Source organism: Magallana gigas, chromosome 8 (genome assembly GCF_963853765.1).
Source record: "Magallana gigas chromosome 8, xbMagGiga1.1, whole genome shotgun sequence".
Taxonomy (NCBI): domain Eukaryota; kingdom Metazoa; phylum Mollusca; class Bivalvia; order Ostreida; family Ostreidae; genus Magallana; species Magallana gigas.
The window spans coordinates 27,173,778-27,192,594 of record NC_088860.1 but is presented as its reverse complement, the minus strand read 5'-3'; the positions used below and the strand labels follow the sequence as shown (position 1 = coordinate 27,192,594).

Genomic DNA, 18,817 nt, shown 5'->3' with positions numbered 1-18,817 from the left:
CAAGTACAAATGTCAAACTTGATCGAACAGATTAATGAATCAACAATTTACCCAGACTAAATCAACTAACAAAATAAATGTCGACGATACAGGCATGTACCATTGTTTTTGATAATGGGAGAGGCCTGACCTTAACAAACTGACATGAAAAAATATTCGTCGATCTTCAAAATCTCAACCCATGAGGTGGGTGAGGGGCAGCGACACAATCATTTAATAAATCTTTAATACCCTACTCCGTTGGGGGAGGAAGGGGGGGGGGGTCCGTACTACCTATTACTTTTATAATAATAGTATTCTTTTTTCTTCCCCATGACTTTTCACATACTCTATGAAAAAGTTAGGGAGTCTGTATCTTAGATATAAAAATGTCTGTTTTTAGATACAGTAAGGGGGAGGGGTGGGGGGGGGCAGCCTGAATTTAAATTGTGAACAATTAACATATTTAACGAATAACACATTTAGATAAAACATAATTACATAAAAAAATATTGAGCCATTTAGCTTTCTATACTACAAATCCTTAATTGAAATTCAATTTTTTTTAAAAGAGACAACCGTTCGTCATCCGTTACAGCTGCTTTTAATAGTTTTTTATTCATGTTGACAGCAGATTTTTCTTTATCTGATCAAGATTATCTATATGACTGTTTTATCTGTCTTTTCCATCAACGTTTTATTAGAAGCCAACCTTTTGACCAGATATACAGATAGTTTACCTTTCAGAAATTCTATAAGATCTAGCAACATTCAGAAATAAAACATATATGATTTCAGTCTAATATAATACATAGAGTTGTATCTTCGACATGAAAACAAAGGACAAGAAACTCGTTAATAAGTATACTTATAACTAAATATGTATACATCAAAGAATAGATATGATTATATATATTATATTTTTCAAATCCTGGGTATTTTACAACATTCTGTGCTGAAACTAACTGACACATCAACATCTTCCTAAGTCAATTGTTTCTGATCCACATCGCTTTGTGAGAAGATGGGAAGATGACACATCAAGGGATAAAACTGCACTGTATATTGACAATTCAAATAGGTAGATCTTATGTAGCAAGTATATATATTGGTTCACACTGTTTGCAAGTCAAATATTAATAATTATGTTTACTAGTATGTGTAATGATAATTGTGCACACATATTAATCATCTGATCACACGTACAAATACGAGACAGCTAAATTGCGTACAAGATGGTTCTTTTTAAGATTCTCAGCTTCCTCTGAAAAGAGATTTGATAATAGTTCAAAATAAATTATATAAATCTTAGGTCACCTGGGTCACTCAGGTGACATACATTTATTGCAATTGTTCTTCGTCCGTCGTCTTGCGTCGTTTGTTCATAATTTTACATTTTAACTACTTCTTGAAAACTTTTTTATGTAAAGCATCTTTAGGATAAGAGGAATCTCATCTGTAAAATTTATGACTCTACCACCCTCGGGACCTCATGAGCGGGACCAAATATGCATAAGAGCCAAATATTCAAACCCTCTCATATTTTGCTAATTTTTCATGATTTTTCAGCTTTTTAGACCTCTCCCAGCTAATTCCCTGCAAAGGGTTGACCTTCCGTACCGCGTGCATGTTGCACCATCACATGTCAGAAACTTACCGGTGTATAGTTTACATTATTACCTAATCAAAGGGATTTTGTTGTTTTATTACAGATTAAATATTTTCGTCTATTTTGTACGTGTATTCAGGTTTGAAAGTGATCTATTGAATTGCCGGTCAATAGACTGCGATCCATAAGACCGCCGGTCAATAGACTGTGACCTATTGGACCTCCGGTCAATAGACTGCGATCTATTGGACCGGTAACGAATTTTTGAAAAAGTGAAATTGCTACAACATTAAAAGATAACTTTATTATGTTTATTTTACTTTTGTTCTTAAAATAATTAATTATCTTTTAGGTCATCTTGGTATTAATTAACATTGAATTGAATGCATAATGGTATGAAAACCTTCTGTAATTTATAATAGTGAACACAAAATACTATAAACGGAATTAGGTAATAAAACAATTATTTAATGCCTGAACTTAATAGACCCGAATTTTCCCCTTGGTGCAGGAAACAGCTCAGTATGATCTTCTGCCCTGGGCTGATGGCCTCGGGCAATAGATCATACTGAGCTGTTCCCTGCACCTCGGGAAAAATATTCAGGTCTATCGACTGCTCAGGCTTTAAATAATTGTATAATGTCCCTACTTTTCGTGTTATTTTACCTCCCGTCTGTAATTTGCAATTTCACTGTGTAAAGTCAACGCAACAGTCATAGCCGCAGGTTTCGCATTTTACTTCTGATTCTCATGTACCTAACATATGGGGCCTACATATTGCATATCAATTTCAACAAGAGACACCCCTCTAACTAATGATAATCATTAAAAATCATTTCATGAATTTAAGCAAAACTCATAAGCCTTCAAGTACAGCAACTCCCAATTTTACAAAAATATTGACCGGTACTTTATCCGAAACTGTCCCTTGCTACCTACCACACATACCTATATCAATACGAAAACATACCTATATCAATACGTACACATACCTATATCAATACGTACACATACCTACATGTATATCAATACGTACACATATCTACACAAGGAGAGTCAGTCTGATACGACCAATCCCAATCGTTCTATATGTGAGCCGTATTTCTCCAGAATTGCCTCAGATTCATCTAAAATTATAAACTTTTTTTATTTATTTTAGTGTAAAACCATGATTGATATTCAACAATGCAACGTGACATTTTTTTTTTCTAAGATGAAAGGCATTAAGCTAGAAAGGAGATACATGTTGCATAGAATATTACGAATACTCTAGAATGATTTTTTTCTTTTTAATATAAATGCACTAGTTAAACTTCAAGCAGTTAAAGATATTTTTCACTTTTTTATGCAATCAAAGAATAACTTAATTATCAAACTGCAATAATCCAGGGTCAAACTTATTGAGCAAAATTCTTTATTAAAGTTCTTTGTATTTCAATTCAGGGCCAATAACCTTTTGGTAACTGGAATCCATGTTCTTGACAGGCTTTGAGAAAAGAGACCCCGGTCTCTAGGTAACCAATGTAGAGTAGCGTTTTCAAAACGTCATCAAACTTTCCTAATGACATCATGATGAATATAGCTTGCAGCTGTGACAAAAATAGCAATAACTTTTAGGTTTTTAATTGTCTCATTGCAGGGAAAGTTATCATTGAAAGCTAAATATACTGTCCTTTCTGATATATTTCATTTTATCAAATCAAATATACAACATGATTAATGTTGTATATTTGATTTGATAAAATGAAATATATCAGCAAGGACAATACTAGAACTCTATCGTAATGTGGTGTGTTTACCATCTGTTTGCCAGATATTAGGTGCTCTATCCACTTCAAATATATTTCTTCACATTCTTTGTCGTTTAACATCAACTGAAAAATGTTTTTAAAAATTCGAAAGTGTTAAAATCTGTAATTTAATCTGATAACAAAATAATTTTATCAGTTAGGCATTTAATTTTGAATCCTAATTTAAGGATATGAATTATATCATTTGAATTAGCCCTTTACATTTGTGGGTTTTTTATCACGTGATATACATGTAGTAGTTCAGATGAATGTGCTTACATGTATAATGTTATTAAATTTTAACTTTCATGAACGTTCATCATAATGTGATATATCTGAGTTGACTGCGACAAGGATACGTATCTAAGCCTCACCTTCGCCAGCCATGCCGCCTGTTGCCAATGGTCGTAGGTCTGTAGATATTTACATGCATCCAATACCTTACCCAGAAGACACAGGATCTCTACCCCCTCTGCAAAACACATGTAATGTATCATTTGACGAAATTTGCCTCTTTAAACAAGAAGTAATCGCATATTGTCGTACAAATATCTTTGAATCAGGACTGTGTGGGGATCACTACCTTGTAGTTTTCCAGAAATGATAAGATGTGTGGCTACAAGTTTTAGAGTGCTTTGTGCTGTTGTGTTGGTTCTGTCACATGACATCAAACATGCTCTGAAATTATCGACAAAATTCAATAACACCAAAAGGCGAATTAAAAGAAGAAAAAACACGCTACTAGTGAAATCACTAACTGCAAATAATCTTCACGATAGTGTCCGGATTGGAAGTCCGTTTCCAGTAGAATTTTAGTCGCCTCTTCTTCTCTTCCCATCATGGTGAAGTGTTCTATACACTTCTGCCTGTGCTCAGGGGAAGTTCTCTTTTTGTTGTGTTGCTCCACTCTGTGTAGCTGTTGTCTCTATTAGTTTTATAAAAAAAGTGTCTATCTGCTAACTGAATTTTGCATGAATACTAGTATATTATCATTTCATCTATGTAAGTGTCTGTACACGTAATCAATCTGAACCGCTCTATTCAAATAAGGAACATCGCCTTTTCATCTTCCGATTTGGCGATATCAACTTTCAGAATAAATCTGAATAGGTGATATAAACTTTTCAACTTGAATTTGGAAACATTTTTCTGTAGTAAATATCACAAGGTTTCTTTTTCATCAAACGAGCATAAAACGCAATCTGACAAAAGCACGGACCTCTATTACGTTGGCGTACTAGAGGTCTGGCTGATTTAGTCAGGTTGGCATAAAACGCATGTTACGTTTCGCGCGGGTAACTGTTTCTCTTTTCCAGCGTTTTTCTGAATTTCTAAAACAAATGTTACGCGGATTCAAATATGTAATAAGCAAACAATAGCTAATTATCGAAGTTCTTCTTTTTTTTTAAATAATTGCAGGTACAACTGATCTGTGGAAAAAACAAGGATCCGCACTTGTAAAGGGTATTTCAAACTAGAAATGCAGTCATCGTTACCAAAAAACAAGACTGGGATTGGAGGCAATCGAGTAGTATTCTGTCAGAACTATGAACAGCATCACTTCCGGTTTCTACTGTACTTCCGGTGGATGTCAGTGATTGGCAATCATCCATAGACAGAAGAAGTTGGTCTTTCTACAATGCATAAAAATCATATATCAAAGGCAAACAAAATACACGTAGGTCTAGCAATGAAAATATCTACATTTACTCATCCCGTGTTTATAGTTTTAGGATAATTAATATTATTGGTCAAAAATAGACGATTTGCTTGATAAAATGTATCTTTCAGAAGATAAATGTATTTTTTTTAAATAATTTTTTTCTTTGCTTTTTTCTGCAATTTTCAGAGAATCTTAAAAATATATTCATATTGTGACAATGAATTATCATATGATATGATTCATATCAGAATACATACTAAGTCTTAAAGATAAAACTAACGGAGATTTTAATTGAGATATATCAAATAAACTGGCCATCGCCAATGATTTATTTCATAACCGGAGTCATTCATATTTTCTCATTAAATTCGGTAAATCAATGCCGCCGCATACATCAGAAATATTTACTTCTACTTATGCAATAGCTACAAAATTTATAAATTTCAACTTTATTACTCATCATACAAAGATAAAATACACATACAAAATTGTCACGTTGGTCTCTTGCACGAGATAAGAAATAAAGAGCTGCAGTCCAAAAGTTCACATCGAACTCGTCACCAAACACCCTAGAACAGGACCAGACAACTTAACTATCAATTAAAAAATTATAAAATAAATTTCAATATAGTTTAATTATATTTTTTCGTATCAGAAATGCAAAAAAGGAATAAAGTTCTTTTCAATTAAGAATTTAAGAAAAAATAATATTGAAATTTAATTCAATTTAATTACGCTTACCGTGCTGTTAGCAAACAACGTTGTCCAGTACTAGAGTTGATATGTGTCAAACGGTTCAATGTGTCCCTTTTTATAAATTGAAAATAAAAATGCAGAAATATTATTTTAAAGACCAGAATCTAATATAAGATGATATAATCTAAAAAAAACACAGATTCAAAGAGGAAAAATTAGTGGTTACCTGTCGATAAGCTGTAACTGATCGTCGATGCAGGGCCGTAGGTACTCTTTATCTCTGCTCAGTCTATAGACCATGTCAGGAGAGCTGGCGTTTTGTAGCAGATACTTCAGTAATGTGGAGGCTTGGGCGGGCAGAGTATGGGGACAGAAATCCGTGTCTGCATACAAACCAATCATATATTTCAATCACATAAAAATTATTGCATCAAATTATTGAATTGAAGAAAACCAAATATTTCTAAAAGTTTTATATGAAGTAGACCAAGATTTAGGGGGTATCATGAGAAAAAAAAGAGAGATAAATCTTGCAACACAGAAATAAGGACCTTCTCCCTTACTCTCACCCTCACCCCCCCCCCCCCCTCCCCTCACCCCCCGAATAAAACTTACTCTGAATATAGAACATTTTAACCCAGGACTAAAAATGTATATTTTTGAAAGAATTTCATGTCGATATGATTTTAGCTTATTTCACTGAGTATCAAATATTATCAGATAATGAATGATCAGTCTAATTTAAATTAGCTCCTGCGTTTATCATTTGTTGCGGCATAACACATTCTAAAACGTAAAAGCTATTTTCAATTAGAGTGAGAGATAACTCTTGCTACAAAGATATTTAGCCCCACCCCCCACCCCCCCCCCCAAAAAAGGGAACAAAACAAAACAAAACAAACAAAAAACCAAGAAAACAAAACAATACACTCTGAGTAAACGTTGAAATATTTGACCCAAGTGCAATATTTAACAATTCAATTAAACTGCTTAGTCTAAAATGTAAATAAAATTTGGGTTATTTATATTTTGACACTGGTGTCACTGGTAACATATCTTTGATTGACATGGCATTGCGTTGGAATCCAGTTTTAACAATTGCCATAATTCCCTTATTTAAAGAAAAACATTAATCAGATGCCCACTCATTAAATTCCGTTGAATCCATGAACACGTGATTTTTGATGACGTTATATCCACTATGTGGATACTTCCGTCATCCATCACCATGCTGATATGGTTAAGATCCGCCCATTCCATGATCTGTATTTTTGGTGTAGATTTATTGTGCTTAAATGATCTCAAAAGCTTCAACTGAGAAAAAAAACCAAAATTTCATCACATAATAGGAAAAAGTTTTCAATAAAAAGTTACGATAAATTCATATTTAAGGTTTTCTTCGCATTTTCTTTAGTACAACTTTATCAACAGGACAGCAATACGTACATACATGTACATTACTTCTGCTGTGCGTTGGTTGGTAGGTTTGACGTTTTCTGGCTTGCTTACGGATGGTTCATTATTATAAAGGCGATAGGTTGCTCGCTAGGAGGTAGGTGTAAAGCCATTGCATTGTGGGTAGGTTTAAATTGTTACGTAAATTACGTGGATTTTTCTTTTTTTTATTTTTAAGTCTAATTGATTATTTCTTGCATTCATCTTTTAAGATAAACATTCATAAGATTATGCACTGTCATTACAGATTGCTCAGATGATATACAACAAGCACGTGCAGAGTGATTTTTTGTCCTCTGACCTGGTCCTGATTCTGGGGTAACATCCACACATCCATCCCCTGGTCGTACAGTACGGCGAACCGATGATCCGTGCTGGTGGGATGAAACAGAATGGCCCGCATCCCAGAGTATGGCTTAGGTGCACTGTAAAATACTAGTACATCAACACAAGCATGGCTGTACATGTAAAATGCAGTATTTTTGCATGATTTCGAACTCTTATACTAGTAAACCTATTATCTATCCATACCAACTGTATCACTAATTTCTCAAAGCATGTATATACGTACATGTATACCAAAAATTCTCTACCTTGGCAAGTTATTGCCCTTTTTATAGAAACATTAAATTTAGAGTGTAGGTTCCAAACCGCATATTTACCACCTGTCATTTTCAATTCAGTCAAATAGAGCACCTTTTCATAGTTTTCTTGGAAGTATTCATGAGGTACAATGCACCAGTGACGTCACCGAGTATCATGATATCATCTTTCATGGCGATGTGTGTCACTGACGACATGCCGTTTACCTGAAACAATAGGAATGTCAAGCCTACAAAAGCCTGCGAAACAATTTGACCAAAAGTGTTCCAGGGCAAGGGTATGAAAAAAAAAACCACAATAAACTTCACACCAATTTCATGTTCAACTTGTTTCTGAGTTATTGGTTTTTTTTATCGGATAATAAAACAAATAAGGCACTGTATACCATTGAGGAAGTCAACAAGATTCTCTCATTGGTATTCTTTAGCTGCATAATAAAATATTTTTTCAGACAATCAGATAGCCGTTGCCAAAAATTTGAAGGGGTTAAGTTTTATAGAATCTTCAAAAAAGAATGAAAACATCTGTAACATTTGCTTGCTATGATTGATACGTGTAGACTGTCAATTATTGTTACCGAATACACCAATACCTCAGGAGGAAAAATGGTGAGGTCGGAAATGGCTCGTTCCTCCAGCGTGATGCGACAGATCGCCCCGTCCCTGTCCGCCAGCACGCACTGTTCCCGGGCCACCCGCCGGCTCTCACGGTCATGAAGAAGGCTGAGGGTGGGGTCAAATATAACAGCTTTTACTAAACAATTGTTTGCAAAAATCATGAGTAAATGGAGTAAATGAAAAAAAAAGTTAGAGAATATGGTACTAATAGGAAGAAATATGTGTATCGTACTTGTGTATGTCCGCTTGGCTCATTTCTGAGAAGTCTTTGTTGATAACATTGGGAGTTCTTTGTCTGACAACAGTCTTCCATGTACACGTTGGTGCCCATGTCTAAATTTTGAGAGAAAAAAGTGTATTCCATGTATAACATATCATGATAAAACTATATATCTTACAGAAAACTGAAATATAGCGGCGTTTGCCACTACATTTTTTTCATGGAGCTTAAAAAGCGTGTACAAAATCTATATGCGATTATTTGAATTCTCTAAATTTAATACAAAAAGTCTACAATTATTTACATGGAACATTTCTTTCGTGTTTTCTTCAATTACACTGGAACAATGCTGATATTTATAGTTATATGCAAAATTTCCCCGACACTGTATAAAAGTATTTGATTACTTAAGTAACTAGACATGCAGATTTACCAAAGCACGCGGGTGGTGGAACTTGTCGTGCATTTCTCTGAGCAAAGACTTGGTCTGTAGGCACCACACCTCCAGGCCTTGGGCTTTAAAGCTGATCACTGCGTACTGCCTGAATAGAGATAGCTAACTGAGTCAAATCCGTTCTATTATACCAAAATCCGAAAGTCTTCTATTAATGTACCATCATTTCACTTTTGACGCGGTCGTCTTTGCGGCATCACTGTTCGACTTCTGAATCCATTTATAAAGGCATACTTGTATACTTGACTATTTGGCATAGGGTAGGCTTTGATTACCAAAACAAAAATCAAATGATTTGGTGATATATATTTTCATTTCTGCGCTAATCATTTTTTCGATTGACAAATTTTTATTTACATAATACCAGTAACCGATTTTCTGTCTGCTCGAATTCTTGTGATATAAATATATTTACATCTACCGAGTATTATTTCCTCTATTTCTTACGGAAACTTGCCAGACAGAAATCTACACGCCCCGTTTATCGATTGGTCGAAATCTACAGCGGCTGAAACTGAGAAGAAACTGACAGGAGTGAAATTGACACGCCCTGTTTATCGATTGGTCGAAGCCTACAGCGACCTAAGAAAAATCACGGACTGCAAGAAATAACCATGATGATGTCAGACTCAAAGTCTCACTGGGGACGATTTGGATGTTTCTTTTAGCTAATGTACGTTATGTACATTAACAGTAATTTAGTGAATTTTACTTACTTTTGATAATCAATTTATTAATTAGTCTGAAGAAAGATGTAAATATAAATAATAAAATGCTTTCTTTGATGATTCATTTGGGTTATGAAGGTAGCGATCATTGCAGAAACAATTTACATAACCCGCTAACGCGGGTTATGTAACCCGCTAACGCGGGTTATGTATTTTTTCTGCAATGTCGTTATCTTCATATCCCGAATGAATCACCAAAAAAAGCATTTTATTGTTTAAATGATCAAATTAAAAAAGCTAAACACTAAAAACATAACCCAGATAGATGTTCATTTATATGTTTGGCAAAAAAAGTTGCAAAAAAATTTCACATCTTTGCCCAACCAAACTTAATATCATAGCATAACGAAATAAGTATACATTTTCAAATATGAAAGAACATTTTAACTAATTAATGAAATTGATTAACATGATCTTCGGTTTGACAACATCATAGTGTCTGAGTAAGAGAAACAAAGCTGGAACATGGGTAACTGATGTTAAAATATTGTTTTATATGAAAAACATATATCACTTGTCGCCTTTCCAAAGTACAATCCTGTGCAATCTATTAATTGTATTTATTGCAAATGTTTCAGTAATGCGCTACTTTTTTGTTTTGTTTTGTTTTTTTGAATCTGTAGTAAACTAAGATGTATAAAGACCCACCGCGGGGATGATTGCAAAAAAGGTTATTGTAACTTGGGCCAAAATATCAAGTTGATTTAACTGTCCCAGAAAAGTATAAGATGTCAGCGATGTTATCATTTGTAGGGAATAGTTTTTTTTCATATAAAGAAAATATGTACATGTATTGTCAGGTGCCTGTAAAATGGAGTGTATTTTCTGATGAGCGTGATAATCCGCTTACCTGAGAGGGGATACCTTGATATCCGTGATTATACTTTCTAGTTTATTTCGTTGTCTGAAAACCTCAATCACACCTGAAAAAAAAAGAAATATGAAGTACACACACTAAAATTTATAGCAATCTCAGAATGTAGGAAACTATAATCCAACAATGTAACAAATGCTTAACGCAGAAGTTATTTTTGTTTTCAAAAACCGGTGATTTATCATGGTATATTAATTGATTATACCCCTGTGCTTCTAAAACTACGAAGATTAAACTATTTCATCTAGTCAGCGTGTAACGTGAAATATCTTTCGCGCTATTTGCCCATGACACCGGCAGCACCGGCAGCACTCGATTTTCCTCGCGTTTGATCTTGGAGCTCTTTTGCGGTATCAAAGTCGCCTTGATAAATGCAAAGTCCGATAACTCGAAATCGTTTTTGCCAACAATAAATTCTGCATTGCTGAAAACGGAGTTTTCTTTGGTACAATAAATGCATAATTACTGACTATTTGAACAGAGAGGATTCTCCTCGGGGAATATTTGCTGTCTATGGGGGGAAAATAATAGTCATGCGTGGATCTAGAGAATTTTTGTCAGGGGAAGGGGGGGGGGGTAATTTTGTTTGCAAAAGGGTTGCAAAGGAGGGTTTTTGGAGGTATTATTTTTGGTAATTTATGTGAATTCAATAAGTTTGATTTTTTCAGGGGTTTTGGATCCTCCTTTTAGGATCCGCGCATGATCTTGATATCGTCCTCATAGCCAATGTATCTATTTACCTGACTGAATGGTGGTCAGCAAAACCTCGTTCCGGCCCATTGAACTGGAACCTCCACTTTTCGAACACGTCCAAGAAAACAGGGTGTCTTGATAAAGCCATTCGATCCCCCTAACAATGGCGACAATAAGATGGATTAATGAATCAGATTTTTAACTCACAAGACTTGATGAAATGTGCTATTTTATAGAATTTTACAGAATTTGGTGAATGTCATCTATTTTTGATATGGAATGAAATTAATACTAGTAATTCTAAAATTTCAGGACATTTTCTTCTTAATAAGTTGTTTTATGATATCAGTTGGGATATGTTGGACCAATTGTAGATTCCCTGGCCAACCGAAGACTTTCACGAGCTTTCTAAACACGTGTAACATTCACTTAATGATAGACAACAAGTACATTTAAAAATGCATGTCTCAAATAGCCGTGATAGTTATGATTTTAGATGTATTACCACTAGCTATTTGAGCGGGTATAAACCTTGGCGATTTGTTTGCTAAAATGTATGCTACTCATTTTTGCTGAATTTGACGCCGCTGCAAATCCGTAACTCTAGAATAGTATTAGGAATATCCACTTACTGTTATAATACTGAGCCCAAAAAGTTGCTATACGGTTATAACAAATTGAAAATACGATGCATGGTTTAGTTCCAACTTACTTTACTGTATTTGAATGAACACTGAGTTCTCTTTCAATTTGTCCAGTTTGAATGTCGAGTATTAGAATTGCCCCATTGTCCAATCCTAGAAGATAATTTGGAAAAGAGAAAACGAATTATAACAGTGTTGTGATTGTTTATTGAAAGTTGATGAAAACTGGCATGTGGAAATAATATAAAAAATTATTGAACGAAACTAATGATATAAAAACGTAACTTGCTAAAGTATCAACACGTTTGAATTTTTTCTGTAAGGCATCGTTTATTGATGCTTGTATTATACTGTACTTTTCCATACCCAGCGCTAGAAGGGCTTCCTTGGGTTTACTATCCACGCCATTAATGGTGGTCAAAGGCTTCTGCAAGTTGGATTTGATAGTACTTATGTAAGAAGGAAACCCTTTGATCATCCCCGTCAACAGAAAACGGTTCCCGTCCATGAGCAAGTTCTTCTGCCCTTTGACGCTAAGTCCTGGAAGCACGTCTTCTAATATCCAACCGCGGTCCTGAAGTTGGGAAATAATAACCGGAAAAGAAGAATTAAGTTGAGAGAAACCATTGACCCAAGCCTACTTTGGTTATTTGAAGATAAATCACATTAATTTTATTTCTTTCAAAAATTATCACTTTGCGTTTAACGAGGTTGTCTCATAATGAACAGTAGACATAGGTACTAGTCAATTTGAAAAGCATTAGTATTCGTACCCGTGTATTAACAAGTTCCCAGAGCAGGATCTTGCCGTCGCTGAAGATGAGCGCCGCTCCTGTTTCAGAGCCCGGATGTACACAGAATCCATAGACAGTGCTCTGGTTACTGAGGCGCACGGCGTCCGACTGCCATATCAAGTCGTAGGCTATATCCGATTTCTCTGGTGGAGCTTCTACGTATTCTTATTAAGAGAAAAAAAAAACAATATAATTTTCCAGTTGTAGTCTTAAAAGATTTTCAAAAAATTTCAAAAAAATGAAAAAGGGGTCAAATGAAATACGTGTATAAGAATTAAAATTAAACATGAGGTATGAACCATGAACATAGCTTTAAATCAAGATCTCTTACACACTACACTGCAAAAGAAAAATCACGTAATAAAATCTTTTAAAACTTCACACACAAAATTCAAGAAATTTTAGGAACGACACAGTTCCCTGTATTTATGTATTTTTCAAGCCATGGATAATAGCACACAGATATATATGTTTTAAATTGATATCATTTCTAACATGAGACCATACCATGAATGAATAGATATTCATGTAACCTAAAATATATACAAGTAAATCAAATGAACATTGTACTGTATACAGTGAAACAATATCACGTACATGTATAAGAGATGTAACAACATGGTTAATTTTATCACGATATATATTGTAAGTCATATTATTAATATATGGTATATTGCATTCAATTAAGCATATTTCAAGGAGATAAAATAAGGGGAAAAGTAGATCGGGGAATGGATCCAAAACTAGCCCAGGAACGGTTGTACAATTAGGTAGGCGAGTCCTTTTACCAGGAAGTTTTATTAATAAAATAAAGGTGTGTTCGGGTTGGTTCACATTTATTTGACACAGTTGTGTTAATGCGTGTTTCTGTTACCTTAGAAACAGATGTGTTTGGTTGGGTTATGTTACCTGAGGAACCAGGTATGTTCTGTTAGGTTCTGTTACCTGGGGACACAGGTGTGCTTGGCTGGGTCCTTTGGCTCTCTGTGTAAGTACAGTGTGACTTATCCTGGCGTCGGACACGTATAGTGATGCAGCCATTCTCATGAAGACAATATAGGACATCCTTCTGTTTACATGGTAACACCTGTCATAGCGTTGACAACAAACATTATTATACTTTCATGTTAAATACTGAAATCTGATTGGTTTAGACGCAGTTCATAATCCGTTCTATTACCCTCAGCGTTAGCAACGCACTTAGCAACGGGTAACATTAAAAATTGTTACATGCGCGAAAATTATGCGCGTACGGTTCGCCGTAGAATTCACGTTATTCCTATGTAAAAGCAGTTAAGTTTTCTTTAAAATTAAGACATTCAGTACCCGAGAAAACCATTGTCAACCGACGCGAAGCGGAGGTTGACAATGGTTTTCTCGGGGTGTCAATTTCAACTGTTACCCTCCCAAACAGGCACTGTTTATATATTGTGTGTGGAACTGTAATTTTTTTTTTAGATATTTGGGACACGTTCAAATGATATTTTTTTTTATATTTTTTATATTTTATTTTTCATTCCTAGAGAATCAGTTATTATGTCTAGAAATATAAATCATATAATTAAGGTACCTTACTACAACTAGATTTGTACTTTTTTTAAGACACTAGGTCACAAGTTGGCGATCTACATGTTTTGATAAAAATATTTGTATCAATCGATTTGGTTGTATGTCGTCATAGCTCAGTGGGATTCTAAACCGCAAATCACAAGTTTGAATCGACCAAGGGTGTTCATGTTTAACTGAATTAAAATTTTAAAAATATAATTGTTAATCAAAATTGCACATTTTCGCCTATTTATATTAGTATATCCTTCTTTTAATCCATCCTGTTATCTATCATAATCTAGTTTCTTCTGATTTAACCATTAACACATTTGACTGACCCGCACAAAGAGAGAAGACTTGGAGTCAAGCCGAATGGTGGACACAACGATACAGACTTCGACGTCTATGATGTCTACTTGAGTAGGGTACACCATAAAGACCACGTGACGAATGCCCGGATGATAGACGACCTGTAGACACTGTGATGTCTTGTCATCCTCCGAGACGCTTTTCCTGCTGTTTGAAAATTATAAACAATTCTGATGAAAATACTGTAATTCATGACGTAAAAGTCTCTTTTATCCATTCTTAGAAATCGAAATCTTTAATGACCTTCGACCCCCGCCCTTTGAAAAAATTCAAACAAACAACAATGTGCATATCATTTATAAAATCATTAAATAAAAATATAACATTATTAGATTAGTGACAATAAGTGTGACGATATTTCAATCTACCTTGATCTAGAATCGGCACTTCCCGTGATGAGAGACGTCGTCATATTTATGAATTTGTTCAAGGAAGAGGAGTTTCTTCTTAAACCTCCGGAGTCCTCACCGGGTTGTACTGTTTCTTTTGCTATCAAATCAGAGATTCAAGGTAGAGTAAGAAAGAGAGAGAGAGAGAGAGAGAGAGAGAGAGAGAGAGAGAGAGAGAGAGAGAGAGAGAGATGAACTATCTTACAAGGTCCTGTTGCACCATAAAAATTGATTCGCCTGTATTTCTGAGATGGTGCAGCTCTTGGCTGAAGGTCATCAATCATCAGGATAGAGCTGTCGTCACACAGGACTGTAAAAGAAAATGATATTAATTAAAAGCTCATATTACATATGTATCTTATTAACCTTATGCTAAAATTCACATAAACCTTTGAGAAATGGACTTCAGACACACCTTCCCATAAATCAGGTGGTCAATTCTCCATTCATTACATGGTAAGAATAGATGTAAAAAAAAAAGGTGTATGTACGTTGAAATTGAAGTTTTTGTTGTTGTTTGTTGATTTTTTCTTGGTTGGGGTCGGGGTTTGCAAAGGACCCTCAAGAAAAAAATCCTGGATCCGCACCTGTGTTCATTGATACACCTAAGACGTTAACCTTAAACGCATGTAAATCCACAGTCTATGATTGGACGGTGGATAAGCTTAAAAGAAGTTGGATTGCACAAGCTGTATTATTTGGGGGGTTAACTTATTCCAGTTTCTTCCATATAACTTTACTGTCGCTAACCCACGCTCAGTACTTCTCGCTTACGCTTACACGCTGGGCGTATGCGAGAAGGTTTCCTACGATGATCTAACTTACAAATGGCATTACTTCTGTTGAAAGGATCGATGGATATGTTTGAAACAGGTTCTGAAAACGAGGTTCTCCATAGTTGTGATGAAGTCAGAAAATCCCACATGATGACATCACTTTTGTTGTATAACACGAGTATTGATGCTTCGCTCGTTTCTGGGTTTGTATTCCATGTAATATCTGATTGAAAAGAAACTCACCAATGAAATTCATGTACATATATACAGAATTTAATTTAATTTCCATTTTTCTATGCTAATTTGGGCAAAAAATTTATAGTTTAGTTTTTAACTTACCTCGCACCGACCGACCATTACCGGAAAACGTTGATTTGAGTTCTCCTTTCGTGACGTTCCATATGATGACGTCACCGGACGTATCGCCTGCTGCTAATGTCAACGTGTAAGGATTTACTACAACGTCATGGTGTGTGTCCTCAGGTTTCCATTTGACCTAAAGAGAGCCAAGCTCAGCGTCATATAGTCGTCAGATGGGAAATAGTGTTACACATTGGCTGTGTATTACAGTTCTCAGTTCGATCAATTGGCACTTAATTCAAACTTCTACGCAAATATCTTGGAGATTTTAACCAACAGTTTACACCATGATAAAGATATTAAAACCAGTTTTATTATACAGTAGGCTTGTGAAATTTGGGGAACAATAAAAATACAAAATACATGTACACGTACATGTACAAAGGTCAATTTATACCGTGTTGTATTTATTTTCGAATGCTATTCAGACATTCTATTATTACGTGTATGTTAATTTTGTTCCATAATGTACCTTTGTATGCCTGTTGGGACCAAAATTTGAAGTAATGAATCACATTTACTTACTATGGATATAAAATGGTTACCACGGTAACATGTAATAAACGAGTGGACCAAGTATCTTTTAGGATGTTAAGTGGTAAACAAAATACCTGTTAAATCAACCGTAGGAATTTTTATTATGTCAATTTAAGTCATTAACTAACCTTTGAGTTACGAAAACAAACTAAAAGCTTTAGCTCCAGAATCTTATTCAATTTAACGATTTTCCTAATATTTGTAAATTCGGATTTCTTTTTTCCAGTAGATTTGAACAGCATTAAACTGACCAAGAGCAAAGTTGTTACTGTTAAATGTATAAAGTAAAAAAAAAAGTATTTAAAATATCGCAAAAATCTAAAGTGCATTATTTTCATTTGTTTAGTGAAAAATATGTGCCCGAGGGTGTCTGTAAAAAAACATATAGGTCTATACTCACGCAAGTGACGTTTTCTTTGTGGATACCAAGAACTTGAGTAACCTTGAACAAAAAGTATGTCTTCTCTATTCTTATCAATATAAATTTTCAATGCGTCAATAATTTTTTTTCAATACGGCACTGTTACCTGTGAAGAAGCTAGATCCGCCACCACCACATAACGATGTGATCCGTACCCCACTAGTCCACACCAGCCCCTGTGTCAAATTCAGTAAACATAATACCAGTCACTGTACTGTATCATAAAACAACTGATCAGTTATTTCAAGAGGGCCAGATTTTTGTGGTCATTTTAGACTACTGTGGAATCATTAGATTTCGTGGTGGCTCAATTTTCGTGGAATTCGTGGCTATTTCTTATCCACGATTTACCATCCTCAACGAAATAATAAATTAGTGTTATATTATAGGGTGGTTTGTTCGGTGATATGTTGATCACCCAGCCGCCATAAAATACGTATCACTGCATGTGTTAAAAGGACGAGAAAGTACGTATTTATATGCACAAGTTTTCATATTCACTCTTGATTTAAAATCTTTGTTCTTTTTTTTTGGGGGGGGGGGGGAGGCGCTTTATTGCTTTGTGTAATTTTTTTTCTTTTGAATGGATATAGTTTTCATTCTTATCTGTGACCTCTTTTGAAAATGTAATGTTTAATTGGTTTCAATAAGAACAAATTACATTTGAATATTCATAAAGTGGACTTGATAATGTTGTATTTATCAAACCCCAACTCTTAGCTTAATTTTGTTAATCAGCAATTAAAAACATGTACATGACATCTAAAATGTGCAAACAAAAATTCAGTACATTCGTGCATATCTCATTGAAACAGAGAGAGAGAGAGAGAGAGAGAGAGAGAGAGAGAGAGAGAGAGAGAGAGAGAGAGAGAGAGATTTTGTCCAGTTGAGCAGTAATTGTGTGACAAGATATTAAGAGAGAAAAAAACAAAAAAAAATTATACAGTTTCGTAAACAGAGAAGTGTTAAAACACAAAACAAACGAAAAGACATGCAATGTACATAAGACGACCGGAGTCACGTGTACACTTACCAGTCACATGCCCCCCTGTTCTGTGTGTGAGAAGACGTGGTGATGATTTTGGAGGAAAGATTCATTTTAAATCAGCAATCAGATTCGGAGTATATTTGATACGTTTTAAAACAATAAACAACCGTACACAAGCAACTTGTTCATACGAGTAGAGATATATCTATCTTAGTCCACATACATGTACCTTAGCCGGGGTGCTGTATCTTCAGCTTGTTTAATGACAAGGTATTTATCTGATAACAATAGCTCATTTCACATACAGTTGATATACCGCGAGTGCGCTCTCTCTCTCTCTCTCTCTCTCTCTCTCTCTCTCTCTCTCTCTCTCTATCTTTCTCTTTACTTAATCAATTTTATGTAAATTCAATTGTAACATTTTTTTCCAAATTCAAATGTCAGTTGTCAAGTTACAAGCAACATGCAGATCTAGAAATATGTATTCTTTGATAATGTTAAATTTTTATTTCTAAATATTCAGTTTTACGAATTGTCGCTTGCAAAATTTGTTTTCCCTCTCTAAATGTATTTCGACGTTTTAAAAAGTTTCCATTGTATCGATTTTGAC

At 34.8% G+C, this 18,817-nt stretch overlaps 1 protein-coding gene across 2 annotated transcripts; it reads right to left on the bottom strand.

The window, feature by feature from the left end:
- Positions 1-388: 388 nt before the first annotated feature.
- On the bottom strand, positions 389-18,560 carry LOC105322088 (WD repeat-containing protein 11). Of its 2 annotated transcripts, none has more exons than XM_066069539.1 (31): positions 18,253-18,560; positions 17,326-17,395; positions 17,199-17,240; positions 16,241-16,397; positions 15,951-16,124; positions 15,331-15,435; positions 15,105-15,225; positions 14,706-14,883; positions 13,765-13,906; positions 12,799-12,983; positions 12,392-12,599; positions 12,094-12,178; positions 11,429-11,538; positions 10,665-10,737; positions 9,066-9,174; positions 8,645-8,745; positions 8,388-8,517; positions 7,889-8,001; positions 7,494-7,617; positions 6,883-7,051; positions 5,964-6,120; positions 5,783-5,848; positions 5,526-5,610; positions 4,875-5,012; positions 4,137-4,303; positions 3,962-4,056; positions 3,753-3,850; positions 3,388-3,462; positions 3,042-3,177; positions 2,625-2,715; positions 389-1,243 (listed from the first exon to the last, which is right to left on the bottom strand). In XM_066069539.1, the coding sequence occupies exons 1-30, from the start codon at positions 18,315-18,317 to the stop codon at positions 2,645-2,647; spliced, it is 3,549 nt and encodes a 1,182-aa protein (XP_065925611.1). In that variant the 5' UTR covers positions 18,318-18,560; the 3' UTR covers positions 389-1,243; positions 2,625-2,644. The 2 variants fall into 2 exon arrangements, with proteins under 2 accessions (XP_065925611.1, XP_065925610.1); XM_066069538.1 differs by having other exon boundaries at positions 390-1,241; positions 2,607-2,715; positions 18,253-18,559.
- Positions 18,561-18,817: the final 257 nt, after the last annotated feature.

Excerpts from the sequence above, each read along its gene's own strand:
- LOC105322088 (XM_066069539.1), bottom strand. The coding sequence starts at position 18,317 with ATGAATCTTTCCTCCAAAATCATCACCACGTCTTCTCACACACAGAAC. Across the intron at positions 9,175-10,664 it reads ATCAAGGTATCCCCTCTCAG|GCAGTACGCAGTGATCAGCT; the intron begins GTAAGCGGATTA and ends ATCTCTATTCAG. Across the intron at positions 4,304-4,874 it reads AATCCCAGTCTTGTTTTTTG|AGACAACAGCTACACAGAGT; the intron begins GTAACGATGACT and ends TAAAACTAATAG.